The sequence below is a fragment of the Zosterops lateralis genome (assembly GCF_965231275.1).
Source record: "Zosterops lateralis genome assembly, chromosome: 23".
NCBI lineage: Eukaryota > Metazoa > Chordata > Aves > Passeriformes > Zosteropidae > Zosterops > Zosterops lateralis.
The window spans coordinates 248,491-276,260 of record NC_139783.1 but is presented as its reverse complement, the minus strand read 5'-3'; the positions used below and the strand labels follow the sequence as shown (position 1 = coordinate 276,260).

Below are 27,770 nucleotides of genomic sequence, written 5' to 3'. Positions count from 1 at the left end.
CGCCACCGGACCCCCAAAATTAACCCCAAAACTAACCCCAAACCCCCCAAATTCGGCCCCAAAACCGGCCCCAAACTCCCCAAATTCAGACACAAAATCCGGCAGCAGGTGGGGGGGCTGCAGCCCCCGGGATCTTTATTTTGGACACCAAAAATTGAGTTACAGCAAACCGGAAACTGAGGGAGAAAAGGGAAAAAGGGGAAAAATGGGAACAAAGGGGGAAAAAGGGGGGAAATGGGAAAAAAAGGGGAAAATGAGGGGGAAAAGAGAGGAAAAAGGGGAAAGAATTGGGAAAAAACGGGGGGGAGGAGGGAAAAAGGGAGAAAAAAGAAGTAAAAAGGAAAAAAGGAGAAAAAAGAGGCAAAAAATGGGAAAAAAAAAGTGAAAAAAGAGGGCAAAAAAGGAGCTGGTTTTGGGGCCGAATTCGGGGAGTTTGGGGCTGGTTTCAGGGGCAGATTTGGGGCCAGTTTTGAGTTTCAAAAAAGGGGAAAAAAGGGAAAAAAGAGGGGAAAATGGGAAAAAAGAGGCAAAAAAGGAGAAAAAAATGGAGGAAAAAAAGGAGAAATAAAGGGAAAAAAGGGGGAAAAAAGAGGGGAAAAAAGTGGGGAAAAAAGGGGAGGAAAAGGGGGAAAAAAGGGGTAAAAAATGGGAAAAAATGGGAAAAAATGGGAAAAAGGGGGAAAAAAGGGGGAAATAAAGGGAAAAAAATGGGAAAAAAGGGGGAAAAAGTTGAGAAAGTCTCGGGGAGGCCCCTCAGGCCTCGAGCAGCTTCCCCAGGAATCGCAGGTTGAGGATCTTGAGCTGCTCCTCCAGGTCCATCCGCACGATCCCGTCCTCGCCGTCGATGCTCAGCAGGATCCCCGTGGCCTCGCGGTCCTCGCCCAGGATCACCTTCACCTGGGGGGATTTCGGGGGTCTTACAGGGGTCTGGGGGGTCCCAGAGGGGTTTGGGGGGCTCAGGGGGGAGTTTGGGGGGTCCTGGATGGTCCCAAAGAGGTCTGGGGGTGTCCTGGGTGGTCCCAGAGGGGTCTGGGGGGCTCAAGGGGGAGTTTGGGGGTCCTAGATGGTCCCAGAGGGGTCTGGGGCTGTTTGGAGGGGTCCTAGAAGGGTCTGGGGAGATCCTGGGTGGTCCCAGAGGGGGTTTGGAGGGTCCTGGGTGGACCTAGAGGGATTTTGGGTGGCTCAGGGGGGTCTGGGGGGTCCCAGAGGGGGTTTGGGGGCTCCCAGAGGGGGTTTGGGGGGCTCAGGGGGGTCTGGGGGGGTCCTGGGTGGTCCTAGAGGGGTCTGGAAGGGTCTCAGGGGGGCCCAAAGAGGGTTTGGGGGGGCACAGAGGGGGTTTGGGGGGTCCTGGGTGGTCCCAGGGGGGCTTTGGGGGTCCCAGGTGTGTCTGGAGGGTCCCAGGTGTGTTTTGGGGGTCCCAGATGTGTCTGGGGGTCCCAGGTGTGTTTGGGGTGTCCCAGGTGTGTTTGGGGGGGTCCCAGAGGGGTCGGGGGGGATCCCAAAGGGGCTCTGGGGGCCCCAGGTGTGTTTGGGGTGTCCCAGGTGTGTTTGGGGTGCCCCAGGTGTGTCTGGGGTGCCCCAGGTGTCTCTGGGGTCCCACCTTGTTGCTCTTGGTGGGGGTGACGGGCTCCAGGTGCTCACTGGACACGCTGACCACCTTCTCACTGTCCTTCAGGTACACCGAGCACATCCCGCCCTGGGGGGGATTTTGGGGGGTTCAGACTCGTGGGGGACCCCCAAAACAACCCCAAAAATTCCCCCCCCACACATCCCACCCTGGGAGACCCCCAGAGACCCCCAAAAATCCCCCCAACACCCCCAAAAATACCCCCCAAATAACCCCAAATACCCCCGTTCACACTCACAGTGACACTCCTGATGACCCCGGGCTGCCCCAAACCCCAATCCCTGTCCCCAAACCCCAAATAAACCCCAAATCACCCCACAGACACTCACAGTGACACTCCTGATGACCCCGGGCTGCCCCAAACCCCAATCCCTGTCCCCAAACCCCAAATAACCCCAAATAAACCCCAAATAACCCCAAACCAGACTCACAGTGACACTCCTGATGACCCCGGTCTGTCCCCAAACCCCAAATAAACCCCATACAAACCCCAAATAACCCCAAATCACCCCACAGACACTCACAGTGACACTCCTGATGACCCCAGTCTGCCCCAAACCCCAATCTCTGTCCCCCAAACCCCAAATAAACCCCAAATAACCCCAAACAAACCCCAAATCACCCCACAGACACTCACAGTGACACTCCTGATGACCCCAGTCTGCCCCAAACCCCAAAGAAACCCAAATAACCCCAAATAACCCCAAATAAACCCCAAATCACCCCACAGACACTCACAGTGACACTCCTGATGACCCCAGTCTGCCCCCAAACCCCCAATAAACCCCAAATAACCCCATATTCTTACTGTGACACTCCTGATGACCCCGGTCTGCCCCACGGCGGCGCTGTCCAGGTAGGAGTCGCGCACCTTGACCTGGATGTCGGTGGTGACCCAATCGCCGGCGCTGGGCTCGATCCCCGAGCCCGGAGTGTGGGGGTTGTACCCGCCGGGGGACGGGGCCCCGGGGGTCATGGGGCTGTACCCCACCGGGCTGGGGCTGGGGCTGGCCTGGGGGGCAGAGATATGGGGTCATTATAGGGTTATTGTGGGGTCATGGGGCTGTACCCCACGGGGCTGGGGCTGGCCTGGGGGGCACAGAGACATGGTTATAGGGTCATTTATAGGGTTATTGTGGGGCCCCGGGGGTCATGGGGCTGTACCCCACCGGGCTGGGGCTGGGGCTGGCCTGGGGGGCAGAGAAATGGGGTTATATAGGGTTATTGTGGGGTTATGGGGCTGTACCCCACCGGGCTGGGGCTGGGGCTGGCCTGGGGACATGGATATAGGGTTATTTATGGGGTTATGGGGCTGTACCCCACCGGGCTGGGGCTGGCCTGGGGGGCACAGAGACATGGTTATAGGGTCATTTATAGGGTTATTGTGGGGCCCCGGGGGTCATGGGGCTGTACCCCATGGGGCTGGGGCTGGGGCTGGCCTGGGGGGCAGAGATATGGGGTCATTATAGGGTTATTGTGGGGTCATGGGGCTGTACCCCACGGGGCTGGGGCTGGCCTGGGGGGACAGTTAAAGGGTTATTGTGGGGTTATCGGGGGTTATGGGGTGCTCTATGGGGTCTGTAGGATCACGGGGGGTCTATAGGATACCTGATAAGCCATGGGTGACGGTGTAGGATGATAACTGGCTGGGGAGTGGGTGTTCTGGTAGCCCACCGGGCTGGGGGCTATGGGGTCTGTGGGGTCTCTATGGGGTCAGGGGTTGCTCTATGGGGTTTTTGGGGTCAGGGATGATTTATGGGGTCTATAGGATACCTGATAAGCCATGGGTGACGGTGTAGGATGGTAACTGGCAGGGGAGTGGGTGTTCTGGTAGCCCACCGGGCTGGGGGTTATGGGGGCTATGGGGTCAGGGGGGTCTCTATGGGGTCAGGGGGGTCTCTATGGGGTCAGGGGCAGGTCTATGGGCTCAGGGGTTTATAGGGTGGTTTATGGGGTCTATAGGATACCTGATAAGCCATAGGTGACGGTGTAGGGTGGTAGCTGGCTGGGGAGTGGGTGTTCTGGTAGCCCACCGGGCTGGGGGCCACCTGGTGGTAGCTCTGGGGGGAGGGGCTGGGCTGGTAGGAGCCCTGGGGGGAGGGGACGGCGTAGGGCGAGAACTGCTCCGTGTTGTACCTGGGGACAGGTGAGGCCACACCTGGGCTGGCACCTGGGGGGGCTTTGGGAGCCCCCAGGAGCCCCTTCCCCCCTCAAAACACAATTTGGGGTCCCAGGAGCCCCTTCCCCCTCAAAACACAATTTGGGGTCCCCCCCAGTCCCCAAAACCCAAATTTGGGACCCCCAGGAGCCCCTTCCCCTTTCAAATACCCCCAAACCCAAATCTGGGGTCCCCAGGTGCCATTTCCCCCTTCCAAGGCCGGTTTTGGGATCCTCTCCAACCCCCAAACCCCAAATTTGGGGTCCCTAGGACCATGTACCCCCTCCCCACATCCCAACCCCACAGATTTCCCCCCCGGATTTTGGGGATATTTTTGGGGTATTTTGGGGGGATTTTGGGGTGTTTCGGGGTCCCCACTCACATGGCGGGCGTGCCGGGGGTCTGGGGGTTGTAGGGCTGGGTGACCTGGGGGGAGGCGGGGTCGGGGTACCCCGGGGTCTGGGGGTTGGGGGTCCCCCCGTAGCCCTGGGGGGACGGGGTGGGCTCGTCCTCAAAGCCGTACTCGAAGTCCTCGTCCGCCCTGGGGGGAGACCCCAAATGAGACCCCAAAAGAGAGAGAGGAGACCCCCAAAGGAGGGGGAGAGATCCCCAAAAATAGGAACCCCCTCCCCAAAAATAATGGAAACCCCACCCCAAAAATAATGAGACCCCAACCCAAAAATAATGGAAACCCCACCCGAAAAATAAGGAGACCCCACCCCAAAAATAATGGGAACCCCCTCCCCAGAAATAATGGGAACCCCCACACCAAAACATGGGAACCCCCTCCCCAAAAATAATGAGACCCCACCCCAAAAATAATGGGAACCCCCTCCCCAAAAATGGGAACCCCACCCCAGAAATAGGACCCCCACCCCAAAAGAGGGGGGGAGATCCCCAAAAATAGGAACCCCCTCCCCAAAAATAATGGGAACCCCCTCCCCAAAAATAATGAGAACCCACCCCAAAAGAGGGGGGGAGATCCCCAAAATAATGGAAACCCCCTCCCCAAAAATAATGAGACCCCACCCCAAAACATGGGAACCCCACCCCAAAAATAATGGGAACCCCCTCCCCAAAAGCGAGGGGGGGATTCAGGGAGAGGGTCCCCAAAAATGAGACCCCCACCCCAAAAATGGGAACCCCCACCCCAAAAGAGAAGAGAGAGATGCCCAAAGGAGGGAAATTGGGGAGGGGTCCCCAAAGGAGACTGTTTTGGGGGTGGGTCTTACCTGGAGAAGGTGTTGGGAAGATTTTTTGGGGGTATTTTGGGGTAATTTGGGTCTGGGGTCTCACCTCGATGGCGTGTTGGGGTTTATTTGGGGTAATTTGGGTCTGGGGTCTCACCTGGAGGGCGTGTTGGGGTTGTTGGGGGTTATTTGGGTCTGGGGTCTCACCTGGAGGGCGTGTTGGGGTTTATTTGGGGTAATTTGGGTCTGGGGTCTCACCTCGATGGCGTGTTGGGGTTGTTGGGGTTATTTGGGTCTGGGGTCTCACCTCGATGGCGTGTTGGGGTTGTTGGGGTTATTTGGGTCTGGGGTCTCACCTCGATGGCGTGTTGGGGTTGTTGGGGTCCCAGGCCCCGCTCTGGGCCGGGGTCCGGCTCCCGTCGTGGAGGGGGGTCTGTGACCCGTAATGGGGGGTGCGGCTCCCTGGGGACCCCAAAGTGTCACCCCAAATGTCCCCAGGGACCCCCGGGACCCCCCCAAATGTCCCCAGAGACCCCCAGAGCTCCCTGGGGACCCCAAAACTGCCCCTAAATGTCCCCAGAGCCCCCCAAATGTCCCCAAATGTCCCCAGAGCCCCTCTGGGCCACCCCCCAACTCACCATCGGGGGAGACCCCAAAACCGCCCCCAGCCCCCAGCCCGGGTTTGGACCCCCTGGATTGTCCCCAATGTCCCCAAACGCCCCCAGCCCCACTGACCGTCGTGCAGGGGGGTCTGGGAGCCGTACATGGGGGTCCGGGACCCCGAGCCGTACATGGGGGTCTGGGAGCCGTACATGGGGGTCCTCCCGTAGGCCGAGGTGAGACCCCCGGGGCGCCTCGACCCTCTGGGGGGAGAGACAGGGGTCAGAGGTCACACAGGGGTCACAGGGGGGGTCACACAGGGGTCACACAGAGGGGTCACAGGGACATGGGGGGGTCACAGGGGTCACACAGGGGTCACACAGGGGTCACAGGGGGCACAGGGACATGGGGGGGTCACAGGGGTCACACAGGGGGCACAGGGGGCACAGGGACATGGGGGTCCTCCCGTAGGCCGAGGTGAGACCCCCGGGGTCACTCACACACACAGTGATCACTCAGTGGTCACTCACACACACACAGAGCAGTGGTCAGTGGTCACTCAGGGGTCACGCACACAGCGGTCAGTCTCTGCCTGTCCACAGAGATGGTCACACACACACACACACACTGGTCAGGGGTCACACAGTGGTCACTCAGGGGTCACACAGTGGTCAGTGGTCACTCAGTGGTCACTCAGGGGTCACTCACACGGCGGTCAGTCTCTGCCTGTCCACAGAGATGGTCACTCACACACACACACACAGTGGTCACACACACACTGGTCAGTGGTCACTCAGTGGTCAGTGGTCACTCAGTGGTCACTCACACGGCGGTCAGTCTCTGCCTGTCCACAGAGATGGTCTGGCAGGTCGAGTGCAGCTCCACTCGCGCCGTCGACTCCGTCGCGTCCTTCACCACCCCGATGTACCCTGGGGGGGCACGGGGGTCAGGGGGGACCCCCAAGGTGAATTTGGGGGGTCCCAGCCCCAGCCCCACCTCTGTAGGGCCCCCCCCCAAGGGGGGTTTGGGGGCTCACAGATTTTGGGGAGCCCCCCAAGGGATGATTTAGAATCCCCAGACCCACCTTTGTAGGGTTTGAGGAGCCCCCAAGGGGGTTTTTGGGGGACTCAAAGGGTTTGAGGAGCCCCCCAAGGGTATTTTGGGGGGCTCAGAGGGTTCAGGGAGCCCCCCAAGGGGTCTGGGGGGCACAGGAGGGGTCAGGGATTTCAGGGAGCCCCCCAAGTGTGATTTAGGGCCCCCAGACCCACCTTTGTAGGGTCCCTGGGAGCCCCTGGAGAGGGTTTTTGGGGGTTCAGGGGGTTTGGGGAGCCCCCTGAGGGGGGTTTTGGAGGGTCAGGGGGTTTTGGGGGGGGTTCAGAGGGTTCAGGGAGCCCCCCGAGGGGCACAGAGGATTCAGGAAGCCCCCCAGGGGTGATTTAGGGCCCCCAGACCCACCTTTGTAGGGCCCCTGGGAGATGCGCACCGTCTGCCCGATCAGGTCGTTGTCGCGGCGGCCGCGGCCCCGGCTGAGCCCCCCGGCCCCAAACCCGCCCCTCTGCCCTGGGGGGGCACAGAGAGGGCTCAGAGGGGTCCCCAAACCCCCCCGAGCCCCCCGGGGACCCCCCAGATCCACTCACCCCCCGTGCTGGGGTGCATGGGGCTGCTGATGCGGGGGGACATGGGCACGAAGCCGCACATGGCCAGGTTGGTGACGTCGCGGGGCTGTTGTGGGAACAGAGTCAGAATTTTGGGGGGAAAAAGGGGGAATTTGGGGGTTTTTGGGGGGTCCCGACCTTGGAGCCCCCCGCCAGGACCAGGTGCCGGGTCTTGCAGACGAACATCCCCCCGTTCTCCACCAGCTTCTTGCAGTGCAGGAAGGCGAAGCCGCGGAACAGGTGGCGGATCTCGCCCTCGCGGCCCTGGGGACAAGGGGGAGAGACCCCCAAAATCAGCCCAAAATTAGCCCAAAATTACCCCAGAGAGACCCCCAAAATCAGCCCAAAATTAGCCAGTGAGACCCCCAAAATCAGCCCAAAATTACCCCAGAGAGACCCCAAAATCAGCCCAAAATTACCCGGTGAGACCCCCAAAATCAGCCCAAAATTACACCAGAGAGACCCCCAAAATCAGCCCAAAATTAGCCAGTGAGACCCCCAAAATCAGCCCAAAATTACCCCAGAGAGACCCCCAAAATCAGCCCAAAATTACCCCAGAGAGACCCCAAAATCAGCCCAAAATTACCCGGTGAGACCCCCAAAATCAGCCCAAAATTACCCCAAAATTACCCAGTGAGACCCCCAAAATTAGCCCAAAATTAGCCCAAAATTACCTTGTCAGATCCCTCAAAATTACCCCCAAAATTACCCACTGAGACCCCCAAAATTAGCCCAAAACTACCCCAGAGAGACCCCCCAAATTAGCCCAGTGAGACCCCCGAAATCAGCCCAAAATTACAGAGTGAGACCCCCAAAATCAGCCCAAAATTACTCCTTGAGACCCCCCAAAATTACCCCAAAAATCACTGGGTGAGACCCCCAAAATTCCCAGTGAGAACCCCAAAATTACCCCCAAATTACAGGGTGAGACCCCCAGAATTACCCAGTGAGACCCCCAAATTACCCAGGGAGACCCTCAAAATCAGCCCAAAATTGCTGAGTGAGACCCCCAAAATTACCCCAAAATTACTAAGACCCCCAAAATTCCAAGTGAGACCCCACAAATCTACTGAGACCCACAAAATCACTGGGTGAGACCCCCCGAATTCCCCTCAAATTGCCCCCAAACCCCCTGAGGGATCCCCCAGACCCCCAAGGATCCTGCAGACCCCCCCAAACCCCCCTGAGGGATCCTCCAGACCCCCCAAATCTCCCCCAGACCCCTGAGGGACCCCTCAAAGCCCCCCAAGTCACTCCCAAACCCCCCAAGGGATCCCCAGACCCCCCAAACGCCCCAGCGATCCCCCAATCCCCCCCTGGAGCCCCCAGACCCACGGAGTGGGGCCCGTCGATGACTTTGACGATGTCCTTGACGTGGATGTTGTTCTGCTCCGAGTCCAGAGCGACGGCGAAACGATTGTCCTTCTTCCTGGTGACGGCCTGGTGACGGACCGTGACCACCTTCCCGTACATGTTCAACACCTGAGAGACCAGGGACACACCTGAGACACACCTGAGATACACCTGTGTCACCTGGGATACACCTGGGATACACCTGTGTTACCTGAGATACACCTGGGATACACCTGTGTTACCTGAGATACACCTGTGACACCTGAGATACACCTGAGACACCTGGGATACACCTGAGACACCTGGGACACAGGGATTGTCCTTCTTCCTGGTGACGGCCTGGTGCCGGACCGTGACCACCTTCCCGTACATGTTCAACACCTGGGGACACGGGACACACCTGTGACACACCTGAGATACACCTGTGTCACCTGGGACACACCTGAGATACACCTGTGTCACCTGGGATACACCTGGGATACACCTGTGACACCTGGGATACACCTGGGATACACCTGTGTCACCTGAGATACACCTGTGTCACCTGGGATACACCTGAGATACACCTGTGTCACCTGGGATACACCTGTGACACCTGGGATACACCTGGGATACACCTGTGTCACCTGGGATACACCTGGGATACACCTGAGATACACCTGGGACACAGGGATTGTCCTTCTTCCTGGTGACGGCCTGGTGACGGACTGTCACCACCTTCCCGTACATGTTCAACACCTGGGGACACGGGACACACCTGTGACACACCTGAGATACACCTGTGTCACCTGGGATACACCTGGGATACACCTGTGACACCTGGGATACACCTGGGATACACCTGTGTCACCTGAGATACACCTGTGTCACCTGGGATACACCTGGGATACACCTGTGACACCTGGGATACACCTGGGATACACCTGTGACACCTGGGATACACCTGAGACACCTGAGATACACCTGAGATACACCTGAGATACACCTGAGACACCTGAGATACACCTGGGATACACCTGGGATACACCTGGGATACACCTGGGATACACTGATTGTCCTTCTTCCTGGTGACGGCCTGGTGACGGACCGTGACCACCTTCCCGTACATGTTCAACACCTGGGGACACGGGACACACCTGTGACACACCTGAGATACACCTGCGTCACCTGGGACACACCTGAGATACACCTGTGTCACCTGGGATACACCTGAGATACACCTGAGACACCTGGGACACACCTGTGACACCTGAGATACACCTGTGACACCTGAGATACACCTGGGATACACCTGTGACACCTGGGATACACCTGGGATACACCTGAGACACCTGAGATACACCTGGGATACACCTGGGATACACCTGAGACACCTGAGATACACCTGTGACACCTGGGATACACCTGAGATACACCTGGGATACACCTGGGATACACCTGAGACACACCTGAGATACACCTGAGATACACCTGTGACACCTGGGATACACCTGAGATACACCTGAGACACCTGGGACACACCTGTGTCACCTGAGATACACCTGGGACACCTGGGAGACACCTGGGACACACCTGTGAACACCTGAGATACACCTGGGACACACCTGTGACACCTGGGATACACCTGGGATACACCTGGGATACACCTGGGACACAGGGATTGTCCTTCTTCCTGGTGACGGCCTGGTGCCTCACCGTGAGCACCTTCCTGTACATGTTCAGTACCTGTGACACACCTGTGTTACCTGGGGACACCTGAGATACACCTGAGACACCTGAGACACACCTGGGATACACCTGAGATACACCTGGGACACACCTGGGACACACCTGAGATACACCTGGGATAAACTGGAGATACACCTGAGATACACCTGTGTCACCTGGGATACACCTGAGATACACCTGAGATATACCTGTGTCACCTGGGATACACCTGAGATACACCTGAGACACCTGGGATACACCTGGGATACACCTGTGACACCTGGGATACACCTGAGACACCTGGGATACACCTGGGATACACCTGGGATACACCTGGGATACACCTGAGATACACCTGGGATACACCTGGGATACACCTGTGTCACCTGAGATACACCTGTGTCACCTGGGATACACCTGAGATACACCTGTGTCACCTGGGATACACCTGTGACACCTGGGATACACCTGGGATACACCTGTGTCACCTGGGATACACCTGGGATACACCTGAGATACACCTGGGACACAGGGATTGTCCTTCTTCCTGGTGACGGCCTGGTGACGGACTGTCACCACCTTCCCGTACATGTTCAACACCTGGGGACACGGGACACACCTGTGACACACCTGAGATACACCTGTGTCACCTGGGATACACCTGGGATACACCTGTGACACCTGGGATACACCTGGGATACACCTGTGTCACCTGAGATACACCTGTGTCACCTGGGATACACCTGGGATACACCTGTGACACCTGGGATACACCTGGGATACACCTGTGACACCTGGGATACACCTGAGACACCTGAGATACACCTGAGATACACCTGAGATACACCTGAGACACCTGAGATACACCTGGGATACACCTGGGATACACCTGGGATACACCTGGGATACACTGATTGTCCTTCTTCCTGGTGACGGCCTGGTGACGGACCGTGACCACCTTCCCGTACATGTTCAACACCTGGGGACACGGGACACACCTGTGACACACCTGAGATACACCTGCGTCACCTGGGACACACCTGAGATACACCTGTGTCACCTGGGATACACCTGAGATACACCTGAGACACCTGGGACACACCTGTGACACCTGAGATACACCTGTGACACCTGAGATACACCTGGGATACACCTGTGACACCTGGGATACACCTGGGATACACCTGAGACACCTGAGATACACCTGGGATACACCTGGGATACACCTGAGACACCTGAGATACACCTGTGACACCTGGGATACACCTGAGATACACCTGGGATACACCTGGGATACACCTGAGACACACCTGAGATACACCTGAGATACACCTGTGACACCTGGGATACACCTGAGATACACCTGAGACACCTGGGACACACCTGTGTCACCTGAGATACACCTGGGACACCTGGGAGACACCTGGGACACACCTGTGAACACCTGAGATACACCTGGGACACACCTGTGACACCTGGGATACACCTGGGATACACCTGGGATACACCTGGGACACAGGGATTGTCCTTCTTCCTGGTGACGGCCTGGTGCCTCACCGTGAGCACCTTCCTGTACATGTTCAGTACCTGTGACACACCTGTGTTACCTGGGGACACCTGAGATACACCTGAGACACCTGAGACACACCTGGGATACACCTGAGATACACCTGGGACACACCTGGGACACACCTGAGATACACCTGGGATAAACTGGAGATACACCTGAGATACACCTGTGTCACCTGGGATACACCTGAGATACACCTGAGATATACCTGTGTCACCTGGGATACACCTGAGATACACCTGAGACACCTGGGATACACCTGGGATACACCTGTGACACCTGGGATACACCTGAGACACCTGGGATACACCTGGGATACACCTGGAACTCACCTGGGACTCACCTGGTGCTGCACCATCACCACCTCCCTTTGGGGCAATTCTTTTGGGAATTTTTCAGGGATTTCGGGTGAGGTTTTGACAGGATTTAGCGGAACTTTTAGGGGATTTTTTTGATGCATTTAAATCAGATTTCAGGACATTTTTCAGTGTTATTTCCCCCAGAATTTCATGACAAATCCCCCCCCAGTCTCACCTGGAAGGGGTTATTTTTTGCAGGATTTCAGGGAGATTTTAGGGGGTTTTTTGGGTCATTTTAGGGATTTTTTGGGGGGATTTTTTCCGGGTATTTTGGGGATTTTTGGGGGGATTTTTTGGGGGTTTTTCTGGGGTATTTTGGGGAATTTTCTGGGGATATTTTAGGGATTTTTCTGGGGAATTTTTTGGGGATTATTTTGGGGATTTTTTGGGGAACTTTGGGGTGCATTTTTGGGAATTTTTGGAGGGTATTTTTGGGAATCCTGGGGGGATTTTTTTGTGGATTTTGTGACATTTTTTTTCCGGGCTATTCTTGGGATTTTTGGGCGGAATTTTTTAGTGCAATTAAATCACATTTCAGGACATTTTTCAGGCTTATTTCATGCAGAATTTCACGACGATCCCCCCAGTCTCACCTGGAAGGTTTCCCTCTCGAGGCGCACGATGACCCCCACGGTCTGGGGGTCCAGCTGCACCAGCTCCCCCCACTCGTGTTGTCCCCCCACGTCGACCCCCGAGGCCGTTTCCGAGCAGAGCTGCAGGTCCCGGGGCAGCACCTTCAGCTGGGGGGGAAAAATGGGGAATAATTTATTGGGATGGAGCTAAAAACGGGAGATTTTACCCCAAAATTTGTGCTCGTGGGTTTGACCTTTTTTTTGGTGGTTTTTTCCTGGTTTTTTCCTGGTTTTTTTTCCTTTTTTTTTGGTGTTTTTTCATGGTTTTTTTACAATTTTTCAATTTTTTTGTGCGTTTTTGTTTTCCATTTTTTTACAGGTTTTTTCAGGTTTTTTTCTCTTTTATTCCTATTTTTTTCCCAGGTTTTTTTCCCAGGTTTTTTCCCAGGTTTTCCCATTTTTTCTGTCATTTTTTCCTGTTTTTTTTCCCCAAGTTTTCCCTTTTTTTTTTTTTTTTGGTGTTTTTTTCATGATTTTCCCTATGTTTTTCCCTTTTTTTTTTTTTTTTTTTTTTTTTTTTTCTGGTTTTTTCGGTTTTTTCTGGTTTTCCCCTTTTTTTTACTGTTTTTTCTCAATTTTCACGATTTTTTTCCCCTTTTTACCCTGTTTTTTCTCCAATTTTTCCCATTTTCCCCATTTTTCCCATCCCCACCTCGTGCATGGTGAGATCAGAGAACAGGATGACAAAGTTCTTTTTTCTCCCGTTTTTCCCCATTTTTACCCCATTTTTTCCCCAATTTTCCCCATTTTTTTCCCAGTTTTACCCCGTTTTTTCCCCATTCCCCACCTCGTGCATGGTGAGGTCGGAGAAGAGGATGACGAAGTTCTCCTCCACCCTGACGATGAGCCCCGTGTTTTATCCCATTTTTACCCCATTTTATGCCATTTTTTCCCCGTTTTTTCCCCCATTTTCCCACCAATTTTTCCCCATTTTTTCCCCATTGATTTTCCCCTATTTTCCCCCATTTTTATATAATTTTTCCCCATTTAATCCCATTTTTTCCCCATTTTTTCCCTGTTTTTTTCCCAATTTTCGCCATTTTTCCCCCATTTTTTCCCCGTTTTTCCCCATTTTTCCCCCATTTTCCCCCGTCCCCACCTCGTGCATGGAGATATCAGAGAAGAGAATGACAAAATTCTCCCTTTTTCTCCTGTTTTACCCCATTGTACCTCGTTTTTATCCCATTTTATGCCATTTTTCCCCATTTTATGCCATTTTTTCCCTGTTTTTTTTTCCAAATTTCACTGGTTTTACCCCAATTTTCCCATTTTTCCCCGTCCCCACCTCGTGCATGGTGAGGTCGGAGAAGAGGATGACGAAGTTCTCCTCCACCCTGACGATGAGCCCCGTGTTTTACACCATTTTTTCCCCATTTTCCCCCATTTTCCCACCGATTTTTCCCCATTTTTTTCCCGTTGATTTTCCCCCATTTTTATCCCATTTTACCCCATTTAATGCTATTTTTTCCCCATTTTTCCCCCATTTTTCCACCAATTTTTCCACCAATTTTTCCCCATTTTTCCCCCATTTTCCCACCAATTTTTCCCTATTTTTTCCCATTCATTTTCCCCCATTTTTATCCCATTTTTTCCCCGTTTTTTCCCATTTTTCCCCATTTTTTTTCCATTTTTCCCCATTTTTTTCCATTTTTCCCCATTTTTTTTCCATTTTTCCCATTTTTCGGGTTTTTTCCCCGTCCCCACCTCGTGCATGGTGAGGTCGGAGAAGAGGATGACGAAGTTCTCCTCCACCCTGACGATGAGCCCCGTGTTTTATCCCATTTTTACCCCATTTAATGCCATTTTTTCCCCAATTTTCCCCATTTTTTTCCCCATTTTTTCCCATTTTTCGGGTTTTTTCCCCGTCCCCACCTCGTGCATGGTGAGGTCGGAGAAGAGGATGACGAAGTTCTCCTCCACCCTGACGATGAGCCCGGTGTCGCCCTCGAAGCGCCCGGCGATGACCTTGACGTGGTCGCCCATGCGGAAATATTTCCTCAATTCCTGCGCCGGGAACTCCAGCATGTCCTGGGGGGGAAAAACACAACAAAAATCTCGTTTTTCAGCTCAAAAAAAGGCCAGAAAATTGCCCTTTTATCCCCCGAAATTCCTGTTTTTTCACCTAAAAAAAACGCGTCAAAATTCGCATTTTGACGCCCAAAAAAACCACCCCAAAATTCTCGTCTTTCGGCTCAAAAAAATGCCAGAAAATTGCTCTTTTTACCCCCCCAAAATTCCTGTTTTTTCACCTAAAAAAACCGCGTCAAAATTCGCATTTTTACACCCAAAAAAGGAGAGAAACCCCAAAATTGCGGCTTTTCTCCCCCAAAAAACACCAGAAAATTCTCCTTTTTTCACCCAAAAATTCACCTTTTACGCCCTCAAAAAACACCACAAAATTCGCCTTTTTCACCCCCCAAAAAACACCACAAAATTCCCGTTTTTCTCCCCAAAAAAACACCCCAAAAAGGGAGGAAAGAAACCCCAAAATTCCCATTTTTAGCCCCAAAATTTGGGGTTTTTTTGGGATTTCTGACCTTGAGCTCCTCGTGCTTGGGCATGATGGTGATTTTAGCCCCAAAATTCCCATTTTTAGCCCCAAAATTCCCATTTTTCACCCCAAATTGAGGATTTCTGACCTTGAGCTCCTCATGCTTGGCCATGATGGTGATTTTAGCCCCAAAATTCCCATTTTTAGCCCCAAATCTGGTGGGTTTTTTTGATTTCTGACCTTGAGGTCCTCGTGCTTGGGCATGATGGTGATTTGTGACCCAAAATTCCCATTTTTAGCCCCAAACTGGGGGATTTCTGACCTTGAGGTCCTCGTGCTTGGGCATGATGGTGATTTTAGCCCCAAAACTGTGGATTTTTTGGGAATTCTGACCTTGAGGTCCTCGTGCTTGGGCATGATGGTGATTTTAGCCCCAAAATTCCCATTTTTAGCCCCAAAATTCCCATTTTTCACCCCAAATTGAGGATTTCTGACCTTGAGGTCCTCGTGCTTGGGCATGATGGTGATCTTGTTGCCGTCCACGCTGAGGATTTTCCCCTGCAGGTTGATCAGTTCCCCCTCACAAACCTCCACGTTGTCCCCGGGCTGGAAATTGTGCTCACGTTCCTTCCCTGGGGGAGTGGGGGGATTTGGGGTGAATTTGGGGAATTTTGGGGGATTTGAGGGGTTTTTTGGGGGCTTTTGGGGGGATTTGGGGGGTCTGGGAGGGATTTGAGGGTTTTTTGGGGGGATTTTGGGGGGAATTTGGAAGATTTTGGGGGGTTTTGGGGAATTTGGGAGGGATTTGAGGGTTTTTTGGGGGGGTTTTGGGGGGATTTGGGGAGATTTGGGATAAATTTTGGGGGTTTTGGGGTGAATTTTGGGGTTTTTGGGGTGAATTTTGGGGTTTTTGGGGGTAAATTTGGGGTTTTTGAGGGGAAATTTGGGGGTTTTGAGGGGAAATTTGGGGGTTTTGGGGTGAATTTGGGGGTTTTTGGGGTGAATTTCGGGGTTTTTGGGGTGAATTTGGGGGTTTTGGGGGTGAATTTTGGGGTTTTTGGGGGTAAATTTGGGGTTTTTGGGGGGAAATTTGGGGGTTTTGGGGTGAATTTGGGGGTTTTTGGGGTGAATTTGGGGGGTTTGGGGATAAATTTGGGGTGTTTTGGGGTGAATTTGGGGATTTTGGGGGTAAATTTGGGGGTTTTTGGGGTAAATTTGGGGTTTTTGGGGGTAAATTTGGAGGGTTTTGGGGTAAATTTGGGGGTTTTGGGGGTAAATTTGGGGGGTTTGGGGTAAATTTGGGGGTTTTTTTGGGATAAATTTGGGTTTTTTGGGCCTGTCCCCACCTGTGCTCTCAGTCACCACCTCCAGGTCGATGCCCTCGGGTTGGTCCTCGAATTTCTCCAGCTCGGACAGGGTGGGCTTGACCCCCTCTGTGATCTGCAGTTGGGGCAAAAACACACAAATTTGGGCAAAAAACGGACATGGGGGGCTGCAGGGGGGGCTGGAGGGGGAAAATTGGGAATTTTGAGGTTAAAAAGGAGAATTTGGGGTTTTAACAAGCAAATTTTGAGGGTCAGAAAGGAGGGTTTGGGGTTCAAACAGGAAGATTTGGGTAGAAAAAAACAGATTTTGGGTTCGAAAAGGAGAATTTGGGGTTTAAAAAGGAGAATTTTGGGTTTAAAAAGGAGAATTTTGGGGTCAAAACAGGAGGATTTGGGGGTTGAAGGGGCGGGGTCAGGACTGCAAAAGGGGCGTGTCCAGGACTGCAAAAGGGGCGTGTCCAGGACTGGAAAAGGGGCGTGCCCCTCCCAAGGGGCGTGTCCATGACCCCAAAAGGGGCGTGTCCAGTCCCATAAAAGGAGTGTGTCCAGTCCTGTAAAAAGGGCGTGTCCCTCCCCAAGGGGCGTGTCCCCCAAAATGGGCGTGTCCCTCCCCAGGGGGCGTGTCCCTCCCAAAGGGGCGTGTCCTCCCCAAGGGGCGTGTCCCCCAAAAGGGGCGTGTCCCTCCCCAGGGGGCATGTCCATTCCTGTAAAAGGGGCGTGTCCATGACCCCAAAAGGGGTGTGTCCAGGGCTGTAAAATGGGCGTGTCCCCCCAAAAGGGGCGTGTCCGGTCTCACCACGGCGGACATGGCGAAGCTCTTGAACAGGAAGCCCTTCCGGCTGTAACGGTTCCCCTCGAAAATCAGGAAATCCCCGTCCGACGCCACGTCCCCCCCCAGGGACCTGCGGGGTCACACGGGGGTCACACAGGGGTCACACAGGGGTCAGGGGTCACACAGGGGTCAGGGGTCACACAGGGGTCACTGAGGGGTCACCCGGGGGTCACTGAGGGTCACCCAGGCCGGTCCCCACCGGATTTTCTCGGCGTCGAAGAGTCTCTGGGGCGGCCGCTTGAACTTTTTCTTCTTGGCGAACCAGTCCTTCTGTGGGGGAGGGGAAATGGGGCAGGGGCCCGTCAGGGGGTCCCCCTGACCCCAAATCTGGGCTGGGGATCCCCCCCGACCCCAAATCTGGGCTGGGGATCCCCCCCTGACCCCAAATCTGACCTGGGGATCCCCCCCCGACCCCAAATCTGGGCTGGGGATCCACCCCCAACCCCAAATCTGGGCTGGGGATCCCCCCCCGACCCCAAATCTGGGCTGGGGATCCACCCCCAACCCCAAATCTGGGCTGGGGATCCCCCCCGACCCCAAATCTGGGCTGGGGATCCCCCCCCGACCCCAAATCTGACCTGGGGATCCCCCCCCGACCCCAAATCTGACCTGGGGATCCCCCCCCGACCCCAAATCTGAGCTGGGGATCCCCCACTGACCCGGGACCTGCCCAGGTGATCCCCCTGCCCCGGGATCCCCCCGCAGGTGTGTTTACCCCCCCCCAGGTGCCCCCCCAGGTGTATTTCCCCCCCCAGGTGTATTTCCCCCCCCAGGTGTGTTTCCCCCCCCCAGGCCTCACCAGGCTCATCCGGGCCTTGATCCGGTCGAAGTCGATCCTGGGGATCATTTTCAGGGAGATCTGGTTCTGACTGGGCTCCACGTAATCCACCTGGGCCAGGCCACGCCCACAGGTGAGTGCTGGGCTGGGCTGGGGCCACGCCCACCTCGGGTGTGTCCCAGGTGTGTGTCCAGGTGTGGCCCCAGGTGTGTCCCCAGGTGTGTCCCAGGTGTGTCCCAGGTGTGGCCCCAGCTCCCCCTAGGTGTGTCCCCAGGTGTCCCCCCTCACCTGTGCGATGTCATCCTTGTAGATGCCCCTCTTGAGGCGCACCCAGGCCTTGGGTTTGAGGTTGGTGACCTCCTTGACCACCTTGAGCACGTCGGTCATTTCCTTGATGGGAACCATCTGCTGGTTCCAGTAGCCCAGGCGCAGGTTCCCCACGCCCTCGATGGCCTGCTTGACGTGGGTCTGCTTGTAGGCCTCGACGTACAGGTAACCCCGCACGTGCTCAGGTGCGACCACGGACTTGATCTGTAAGGGCTGGAGAGAGGGGACACCTGTGTGACACCTGTACAGGTGTGTGACATCACTGACCCCATGTACAGGTAACCCCGCACGTGCTCAGGTGCGACCACGGACTTGATCTGTAACGGCTGGAGAGACAGGGGATACCTGTGTGACACCTGTGACACCTGTACAGGTGTGTGACATCACTGACCCCATGTACAGGTGTGTGACCCCATGTACAGGTAACCCCGCACGTGCTCAGGTGCGACCACGGATTTGATCTGCAAGGGCTGGAGAGAGGGGACACCTGTGTGACACCTGTGTGACACCTGTGTGACACCTGTGTGACACCTGTACAGGTGTGACCCCACTGACGCCATACAGGTGTAACCCTATTGTCCCCATACAGGTGTGTGTCCCCATACAGGTGTGTGTCCCCATGTACAGGTGTGTGACCCCATGTACAGGTGTGTGTCCCCATGTACAGGTGTGTGACCCCATGTACAGGTAACCCCTGACGTGCTCAGGTGTGACCACTGATTTGATCTGTAAGGGCTGGAGAGAGGGGAGACACCTGTGTGACACCTGTGATACCTGTGTGACACCTGTGTGACACCTGTACAGGTGTGTCACCTCATTATCCCCATGTACAGGTGTGTGACATCACTGACCCCATGTACAGGTGTGTGTCCCCATGTACAGGTAACCCCTGACATGCTCAGGTGTGACCACTGATTTAATCTGCAGGGGCTGGAGAGAGGGAACACCTGTGTGACACCTGTGTGACACCTGTAACATCCCACTGACAGCCCAGTGACATCTGTGTGACACCTGTGACACCTGTACAGGTGTGTGACACCTGTGACATCTCACTGACAGCCCAGAGACACCTGTGTGACACCTGTGACACCTGTACAGGTGTGTGACACCTATAACATCCCACTGACAGCCCAGTGACATCTGTGTGATACCTGTGACACCTGTACAGGTGTGTGACACCTGTGACATCTCACTGACAGCCCAGTGACACCTGTACAGGTGTGACCCCACTGTCCCCATGTACAGGTGTGGTGCTACCACCATCCCAGTCCCGCCCAGTCCTTCCCAGTTTATTTCAATCCCTTCCCAGTTTATCCCAGTTTATCCCAATCCCCTCCCAGTCCCGCCCAGTCCTTCCCAGTTCCTCCCAGTTTATCCCAGTCCCCTCCAGTTCCCCCCAATCCCCTCCCAGTTTAACCCAGGCCCTTCCCAGTCCATCCCAGTCCCCTCCAATCCCCTCCCAGTCCCTCCCAATCCCTTCCCAGTCCCCTCCCAGTTTCCCCCAGTCCCTCCCAGTTCACCCCAGTGCTCACAGTCTCCGTGTACTGGTAGGCGATGAATTTCCTCATCAGGGCGACGGCCGTGGCTCGTTCCTCCCCGATCTGGGCAGGATTTGGGGTGAAAAAGGGGGAAATTTGGGCGAAAAAGAGAAAATTTGGGTGAAAAAGGGAAAATTTGGGGGAAAAAAGGGAAAAATTGGGTAAAAAACAAGATTTTTGGGTCCAAAGCCCAGGATTTGGGGTCCCCCCCAAAGACCCACCTTGCACTTCACAGTCCAGAGATTGGGGTCCCTGAGGGGGGAGAGAAAATCATCAGGCCCCAAATCCCCAAACCCCCTTTTCCCATCCCCATTTGGGGTTTTCAGCCCCAAATCCCCCTTTTCTCATCCCCAAATCCCCCTTTTCTCATCCCCATTTATGGGACTTTGTCCCAAATCCCCCTTTTCCCATCCCCAAATCCCCCTTTTCCCACCCCCATTTGGGGTTTTCAGCCCCAAATCCCCTTTTCTCACCCCAAATTCCCCTTTTCCCATCCCCATTTCGGGTTTTCAGCCCCAAATCCCCTTTTCTCATCCCCAAATCCCCTTTTCTCATCCCCAAATCCCCTTTTCTCATCCCCAAATCCCCCTTTTCCCATCCCCAAATTCCCCTTTTCCCATCCCCAAATTCCCCTTTTCCCATCCCCATTTCGGGTTTTCAGCCCCAAATCCCCTTTTCTCATCCCCATTTATGGGACTTTGTCCCAAATCCCCTTTTCCCATCCCCAAATCCCCCTTTTCCCATCCCCATTTTGGGTTTTCAGCCCCAAATCCCCTTTTCTCACCCCAAATCCCCCTTTTCCCACCCCCATTTGGGGTTTTCAGCCCCAAATCCCCTTTTCTCACCCCAAATCCCCCTTTTCCCATCCCCATTTCGGGTTTTCAGCCCCAAATCCCCCTTTTCTCACCCCAAATCCCCCTTTTCCCATCCCCATTTTGGGTTTTCAGCCCCAAATCCCCTTTTCTCACCCCAAATTCCCTTTTCCCGTCCCCATTTCGGGTTTTCAGCCCCAAATCCCCCTTTTCTCACCCCAAATCCCCCTTTTCCCATCCCCATTTATGGTGTTTTCAGCCCCAAATCCCCTTTTCTCACCCCAAATTCCCTTTTCTCACCCCAAATCCCCCTTTTCCCATCCCCATTTTGGGTTTTCAGCCCCAAATCCCCTTTTCTCACCCCAAATCCCCTTTTCTCACCCCAAATCCCCCTTTTCCCATCCCCATTTCGGGTTTTCAGCCCCAAATCCCCTTTTCTCACCCCAAATTCCCTTTTCCCGTCCCCATTTATGGGGTTTTATCCCAAATCCCCCGTTTTTGGCCCAGCACTGACTTGACCCCGGGCAGGAGCTGCTGTTGGGTGATGTCGTCCGAGAGCTCGTCAGACCCTCCGTAAACTCTGAGAAAAAATGGGGAAAAAACCCCAAAATCAGGAAAAAAAATCAGGAAAAAACCCCAAAATCAGGAAAATCCGGGGGGGGCGGGGCCAGGGGTCACTCAGGGGTCACCGAGGGGTCACTGGGGGTCACTGAGGAGTCACGGGGGTCTCTCAGGGGTCACTGGGGTCACGGAGGGGTCACTCGGGGGTCACTCAATGGTCACTGGGGTCACTCAGGGGTCACTGGGGTCACTCGGGGGTCACTCGGGGGTCACTCGGGGGTCACTCAGGGGTCACTCGGGGGTCACTCACGTCTCCCCCACAGAGGACTTGGCGTATTTCTTCATGTAATACTCGCCCAGCTCCTCCTCGCGCTGGTCCCTGAGGGGGAAAAACGGGGAAAAATCAGTGAGAATTGGGGAAAAAATGGGGAAAAAGAAATAAAAAATGGGGGGAATAAATGGGGAGAATATGGGGAGAAAATGGGGGAAAAAAAGGGGAAAATAATGGGGAAAATAATGGGGAAAAGATGGGGGAAAATGGGGGGAAAATGGGGGGAAAAATGGGGGGAAAATGGGGGGAAAATGGGGGGAAAATGGGGAAAAATGGGGGGAAAAATGGGGGAAAAATGGGGGGAAAATGGGGGGAAAATGGGGGGAAAAATGGGGGGAAAATGGGGGGAAAAATGGGGGGAAAAATGGGGGGAAAAATGGGGGGAAAATGGGGGGAAAAATGGGGGGAAAAATGGGGGGAAAAATGGGGGGAAAAATGGGGGGAAAAATGGGGGGGAAAATGGGGGGGAAAATGGGGGGAAAATGGGGGAAAAATGGGGGAAACAGGAAAATAAATAAGAAAACGAGGAAAACCCATTAATAAACAGAAAAACCAAAGCCAAAGGCCAAAAGAACACCCCAAAGACCTCCAGAGGTTCTGCAGGCGCCGCGCCCCCGAGCGATCCTCGTCCAGAACCACGTTGTCGATGTTGGAGGCTGAACAGGGATAAAAACGGGGGGTCAGGACCCCCCAAAGACCCCCCAGGACCCCCCAAACCCCCCAAAAGGGCAGGGGGCTCACCTTCAATCTCCTCTGGCCCCGGGTGGAGTGACGTGCATGGAGTGAACCGGCAGCAAAAGCCACGGGGGACGGAGGGAAATGGGGGGGAAATTCGGGGGGTTTGGGGGGGTTTTTGGGGGGGTTTGGGGAGGGGAAAAGGGGAGAAATAAATGAAATAAAAAATGCAACAAAAAATGGTTTCCCCCCAGAGCGATGAGATGGAGGGGGAGGGGGGGGAAAAGGGGTTTGGGGAGGGGCAAAGGGGGTTTGGGGAGGGGGAAAAAGGGATTTGGGGGAAAAAAGGGGATTTGGGGAAGGGGATTTGGGGAAAAAGAAAAAGGATTTTGGGGGGAAAGGGGATTTGGGAAAAAGGAATTTGGGAAAAGGAAATTTAGGGAAAAAGGATTTGGGGAAAAGAGGATTTAGGGAAAGGGAATTCAGGAAAAAGGGATTTAGGAAAGGGGGATTTAGGAAAGGGGATTAAGGAAAGGGGGTCTGGGGTCTGAAGGGGTGGGGAAATGCAGCTCTGGGGTCCAGGACCCCACCCAGCCCCACCTTTCTCCAGGATGTCCTCGGCCCCGTCCTCCCACTGATCCTCGTCCTCGTACTCGTCGTCCACGTCTGGGGGGACCGGGGGGTCAGGGGGGCACAGAGACCCCCAAAATCCACCCAGAGACCCCCCAGGGAGACCCAAAACCCACCCAGAGACCCCCAAAACTCACCCAGGGAGACCCAAAACCCCCCAGAGACCCCCAAAACCCACCCAGGGAGACCCAAAACCCACCCAGAGACCCCCAAAACCCCCCAGGGAGACCCAAAATCCACCCAGGGAGACCCAAAACCCACCCAGAGACCCCCAAAACTCACCCAGGGAGACCCAAAACCCCCCAGGGAGACCCAAAACCCCCCAGAGGGCCCCAGGGAGCCCCAGAGACCCCTCAGAGAGACCCAGGGACCCCCCAAAGAGCCCCCAGAGCCCCCCCAGAGCATCTCAAAGCCCCTCAAAGGCCCCCCAAGTGCTCCCCAGAGCCCCTCAAACCCCCCAAAGCCCCCCCAGATCCCCCTCAGAGCCCCTCAAAACCCCCCCAAACTCCCCCAAAGCCCCTCAAAACCCCCCAGCCCTTCCCAGAGCCCCCTCAGAGCCCCCCCAGAACTGTTCAAAGTCCCTCAAAGCCCTCCAGATCCCCCCAAATCCCCCCTAAACCCTCTCAAATCCCTCCAGAGCCCGTCAAAGCCCCCAAATCCCCCCCAAACTCCTCCAGATTCCCTCCAAATTCCCCCAAACCCCCCCCAACCTTTTCAAATCCCTCCAGACCCCCCTTAAAGCCCCTCAAAACCCCCCAAAGCCCCCCTAAACCCTCTCAAACCTCTCCAGATCCCCCCAAATCCCCCCTAAACCCTCTCAAAAACCCCCCAGATCCCTCCAGATCCTCCCCAGACCTCCCCAGATCCCCCTTAAAGCCCCCAAAGGCCCCAAATCCCTCCCAAACCCCTCCAGATCCACCTCAAAGCCCCCCCAGATCCCCCCAAATCCCCTCTAAACCCTCTCAAACCCTTCCAGATCCCCCCAAACCCTCCCAAACCCCTCCAGATCCCCCCCAGATCCCCCCAAAGCCCCTTACAACCCCCCCAAACCCTCCCAGAGTCTCCCCAAAGCCCCTAAAACCCCCACAAATCCCCCCAAATCCCCCCAAAACCCTCCCAAACCCCTCCAGATCCCTCCAAAGCCCCCCTAAACCCTCTCAAACCCCTTCAAATCCCCCCAAAGCCCCCCCAACCTTCTCAAATCCCTCCAGACCCCCCTTAAAGCCCCTCAAAACCCCCCAAAGCCCCCCAGATCCCCCTTAAAGCCCCCCAAACCTTCTCAAACCCCTCCAGATCCCCCCAAATCCCCCCTAAACCCTCTCAACCCCCCCCCCAGATCCCTCCAAAGCCTTCCCAGATCCTCCCAAATCCTCCCCAAACCCCTCCAGATCCCCCTAAAGCCCCTAAAACCTCCCCAAATCCCCCCCAAACCCCTCCAGATCCCCCCCAGATCCCCCTTAAAGCCCCAAATCCCCCCCAGATCCCCCCCAGTGTCCTAACCAGCCTCGTCCAGGATGAACCCCCCGTGCCGGGGTTTCTTGGCCGGGCGATCGTCGTCCTCCTCCTCCTCCTCCTCCTCATCGTACTCCTCCTCCTCTTCCTCCTCCTCCTCCTCCTCCTCCTCCTCGGCCTCGTCCTTCCCGCTGCCGGCGCCGCGCTGCTCCGAGCCCTGGGGGGATACACCCAAAATACACCAAAAATACCCAAAAATACACAAAAATAGCCCAAAAATAGCCCAAAATGCACCAGAAATAGCCCAAAATGCACCCGAAATAGCCCAAAATAGGCCAAAATAGCCCAAAATAGCCCAAAATGCACCAGAAACAGCCCAAAATAGACCAGAAATAGCCCAAAAGAGCCCCAAAATGCACCAAAATAGCCCAAAATACACCAAAAATACCCTGAAAACCCCCCCAGAAAACACCCAGGACCCCCCAAACCCCCCCTAAAAGCGCCTGGGATATCCCAAAAAAAACACCCCAAAAACCCCCAGGATCCTCAAAACCCCCCAAAAACCACCTGGACACCCAAACAAACCGCCTGGGATCCCCCCCAGGGAAATAAATGAGGGAAAATGGGGAAAAAACAACTGAAAAATAGAAAAAAAAGGAGAAAAAACGGGAGAAAAACAGGGAAAATACAGAAAAAAGGGGCAGAAATGTGGAAAAAGTACGGAAAAAACGGGGAAAAAATGGAAAGAAAAAGGGAAAAAATCGGGGAAAATATGAAAAAAAGTAGGAGAAAGAAAGGAAAATATAGAAAAAAAAATGGGAAAAAGGAGGAAAATTGTAAAAAAAAAAGGGGAAAAATCGGAAAAAAAAAGGAAAAAGAGGAGGAAAAAAATGGGGAAAAATAGGGGGAAAAATAGGAAAAAAAAAAAAGAGGAAAAATTATGAAAGTATGGGGAAAAAAATGGGGAAAAAATGGGAAAAAATGGGGGAAAATGGAGAAAAAAAATCAGGAAAAAATGGGAAAAAAATCAGGAAAAAATGGGGAAAAAATCAGGAAAAAATGGGGAAAAAATCAGGAAAAAATGGGGAAAAAAAAGCAGGAAAAAAAAGGGAAAAAAGGAGGAAAATCCCCCTGAGTGCTCAGTGTCACCTCGTTGTCCTCGGCCTCGTCACTGCTGCGCTCGCTCTCCTCCTCAGAGAAGTTGCTCTCCTCGCTGTCAGACATCCTCACTGCCCTGGGGGGACACGGGGAGGCTCTCAGGGGGTCTGGGGGGATTTGGGGGGTCTGGGGACAATTTGGGGGTCTCTGAGGGATCTGGGAAGAATTTAGGGGGGTCCTGAGGGCTTTGGGGGGGAATTGGGGGGGGTCTGAGGGGGATATGGGGGGATTTGGGGAGGGTCCTCAGGGGTTTTGGGGGAGATTTGGGGGGTCTGAGGGGGATATGGGGGGATTTGGGGAGGGTCCTCAGGGGTTTTGGGGGGGATTTGGGGGGTCTGTGAGGGATTTGGGGTGTCCTGAGGGGTCGGGGGGGATTTGGGGGGTCTGGGGAGAATTTGGGGGAATCCTGAGGGGATTTGGAGTGCCCTGAGGGGTTTTGGGGTCTCTGAGGGGTCTCGGGGTGCCCTGAGAGATCTGGAGGGGTTTTGGGGTGTCCTGAGGGGTCTCTGAGGGACTTTGGGGTGCCCTGAGGGGTCTCTGAGGGCTCTGAGGGGTTTTGGGGTGCCCTGAGGGGTTTTGGGGTGCCCTGAAGGGTCTCTGAGGGACTTTGGGGTGCCCTGAGGGGTCTCTGAGGGCTCTGAGGGGTTTTGGGGTGCCCTGAGGGGTCTCTGGGGTGCCCTGAAGGGTCTCTGGGGTGCCCTGAGGGGTCTCTGAGGGCTCTGAGGGGTTTTGGGGTGCCCTGAGGGGTTTTGGGGTGCCCTGAAGGGTCTCTGGGGTGCCCTGAGGGATCTCTGAGAGCTCCGGGGGAGTTTGGGGTGCTCTAAGGGGTTTTGGGGTGCCCTGAGGGATCTCTGAGGGCTTTGAAGGGTCTCGGGGATCTCTGAGGGGATTTGAGGTGCCCTGAGGGATCTCTGAGGGCTCTGAGGGTTTTTGGGGTCCCTGCGGGGTCTCTGAGGTGTTTTGGGGTGCCCTGAGGGGTCCCTGCGGGGTCTCTGAGGGGATTCAGGGTGCCCTGAGGGGTCCCCGAGGGCTCCCTGAGGGCCCCCCGGCCGCTCTCCCGCCTCCTCCTCCCGCTCCGCACCTTGGCCCGGCCCGGCCGGACTCCGCCGCTCTCGGTGTGTCTCTCACTCCTCCCCGGGCTCTCCCCGGAGCGGGTTCGGTGCCTGTGGTGGTTCCGGGGTCGATCCCGGGGCTCCTTTGGGCGATTCCCGGTTCCCGTTCCCGGCCCGGGCCCCGCGTCCCTTCCCGCCCCGTGTTCTCGCGAGATTTCCCGCCCTTTCCTCTCGCGAGGTTTCCAGTCCCCCCCCCCCTTTGGGACGGCGGCGCGAGAGGCTCAAAAAGGCTCCGGGCGCGATTCGTCTCTTCCAATTATTTATTTATTTATGGTGATGGCGTCACCAGCGCTGGCAGTGACGTCACGGCGAGTCCCCCCCTCTCCCGGGCTCCCCCCCAAACCGTAACGGCATGCACAGAAAAAAAAAAAAAAACAAGAAGCGAGAACACAAAACTTTTATTTATATAAAATAAAATAATAAAAAAAAAAGTTTCATCCCAAAAGTCCCAAGTCCGGTGGCCCCAAAATGATCCCCCCGCGATTTCGGTGAGGGGTCGCACCCAAAATGCTGCACTGGGATCGTGTTAACCCCCCAGGAACAGCCCCGAGCTCTGCCCACCCCACCCAGGGAGAGATTTGGGGTCCCAAAAACCCCCCAGAACCCCCCAAAAACCACCCCAAAAACTGGACAGTGGGGCCAGACCCCCAAACTCAGCCCAAGCCCACCCCTGAACTGACCGCCGAACCCCAGGAACGTGCTGGGGGGGTGGCCTAGGGGGGTCTCAGCCCCCCAAAACCCTGTCAGGGACACCCCAAACCCCATCAGGACCCCCCAAACACCATCAGGACCCCCCAAACCCCCTCAGGACCCTCCAAATTCATCAAGACCCCCCCAAACCCCCCTCAGGGCCCCCCCGGTGGGGGCAGCCTGCCCGTGATCCTGTTGGTGCCCTCC

General features: G+C 55.1%; 1 protein-coding gene across 1 annotated transcript; it reads right to left on the bottom strand.

Annotated features, from left to right (window-relative positions):
- Window positions 1–598: 598 nt before the first annotated feature.
- Window positions 599–27,650, bottom strand: SUPT5H (SPT5 homolog, DSIF elongation factor subunit). The gene is made up of 31 exons (XM_083877326.1): window positions 26,843–27,650; window positions 25,753–25,837; window positions 24,652–24,820; window positions 23,122–23,187; window positions 22,588–22,599; window positions 22,433–22,502; window positions 21,826–21,894; window positions 21,469–21,534; window positions 20,364–20,394; window positions 20,137–20,205; window positions 18,566–18,817; window positions 18,299–18,388; window positions 17,699–17,769; window positions 17,464–17,569; window positions 16,689–16,782; window positions 15,838–15,974; window positions 14,724–14,879; window positions 12,813–12,959; window positions 8,566–8,712; window positions 7,369–7,494; window positions 7,213–7,297; window positions 7,031–7,135; window positions 6,402–6,504; window positions 5,711–5,838; window positions 5,332–5,437; window positions 4,168–4,326; window positions 3,661–3,763; window positions 3,401–3,466; window positions 2,436–2,639; window positions 1,601–1,696; window positions 599–897 (listed from the first exon to the last, which is right to left on the bottom strand). Exons 2-31 carry the CDS (start codon window positions 25,825–25,827, stop codon window positions 754–756), a joined length of 3,252 nt encoding a protein of 1,083 aa, XP_083733452.1. The 5' UTR covers window positions 25,828–25,837; window positions 26,843–27,650; the 3' UTR covers window positions 599–753.
- Between the last annotated feature and the right edge of the window lie 120 nt (window positions 27,651–27,770).

Excerpts from the sequence above, each read along its gene's own strand:
- SUPT5H (XM_083877326.1), bottom strand. The coding sequence starts at position 25,827 with ATGTCTGACAGCGAGGAGAGCAACTTCTCTGAGGAGGAGAGCGAGCGC. Across the intron at positions 21,895-22,432 it reads CGCCTGCAGAACCTCTGGAG|GGACCAGCGCGAGGAGGAGC; the intron begins GTCTTTGGGGTG and ends TTTCCCCCTCAG. Across the intron at positions 5,438-5,710 it reads CCAGACCCCCCTGCACGACG|GGAGCCGCACCCCCCATTAC; the intron begins GTCAGTGGGGCT and ends TGGGGTCCCCAG.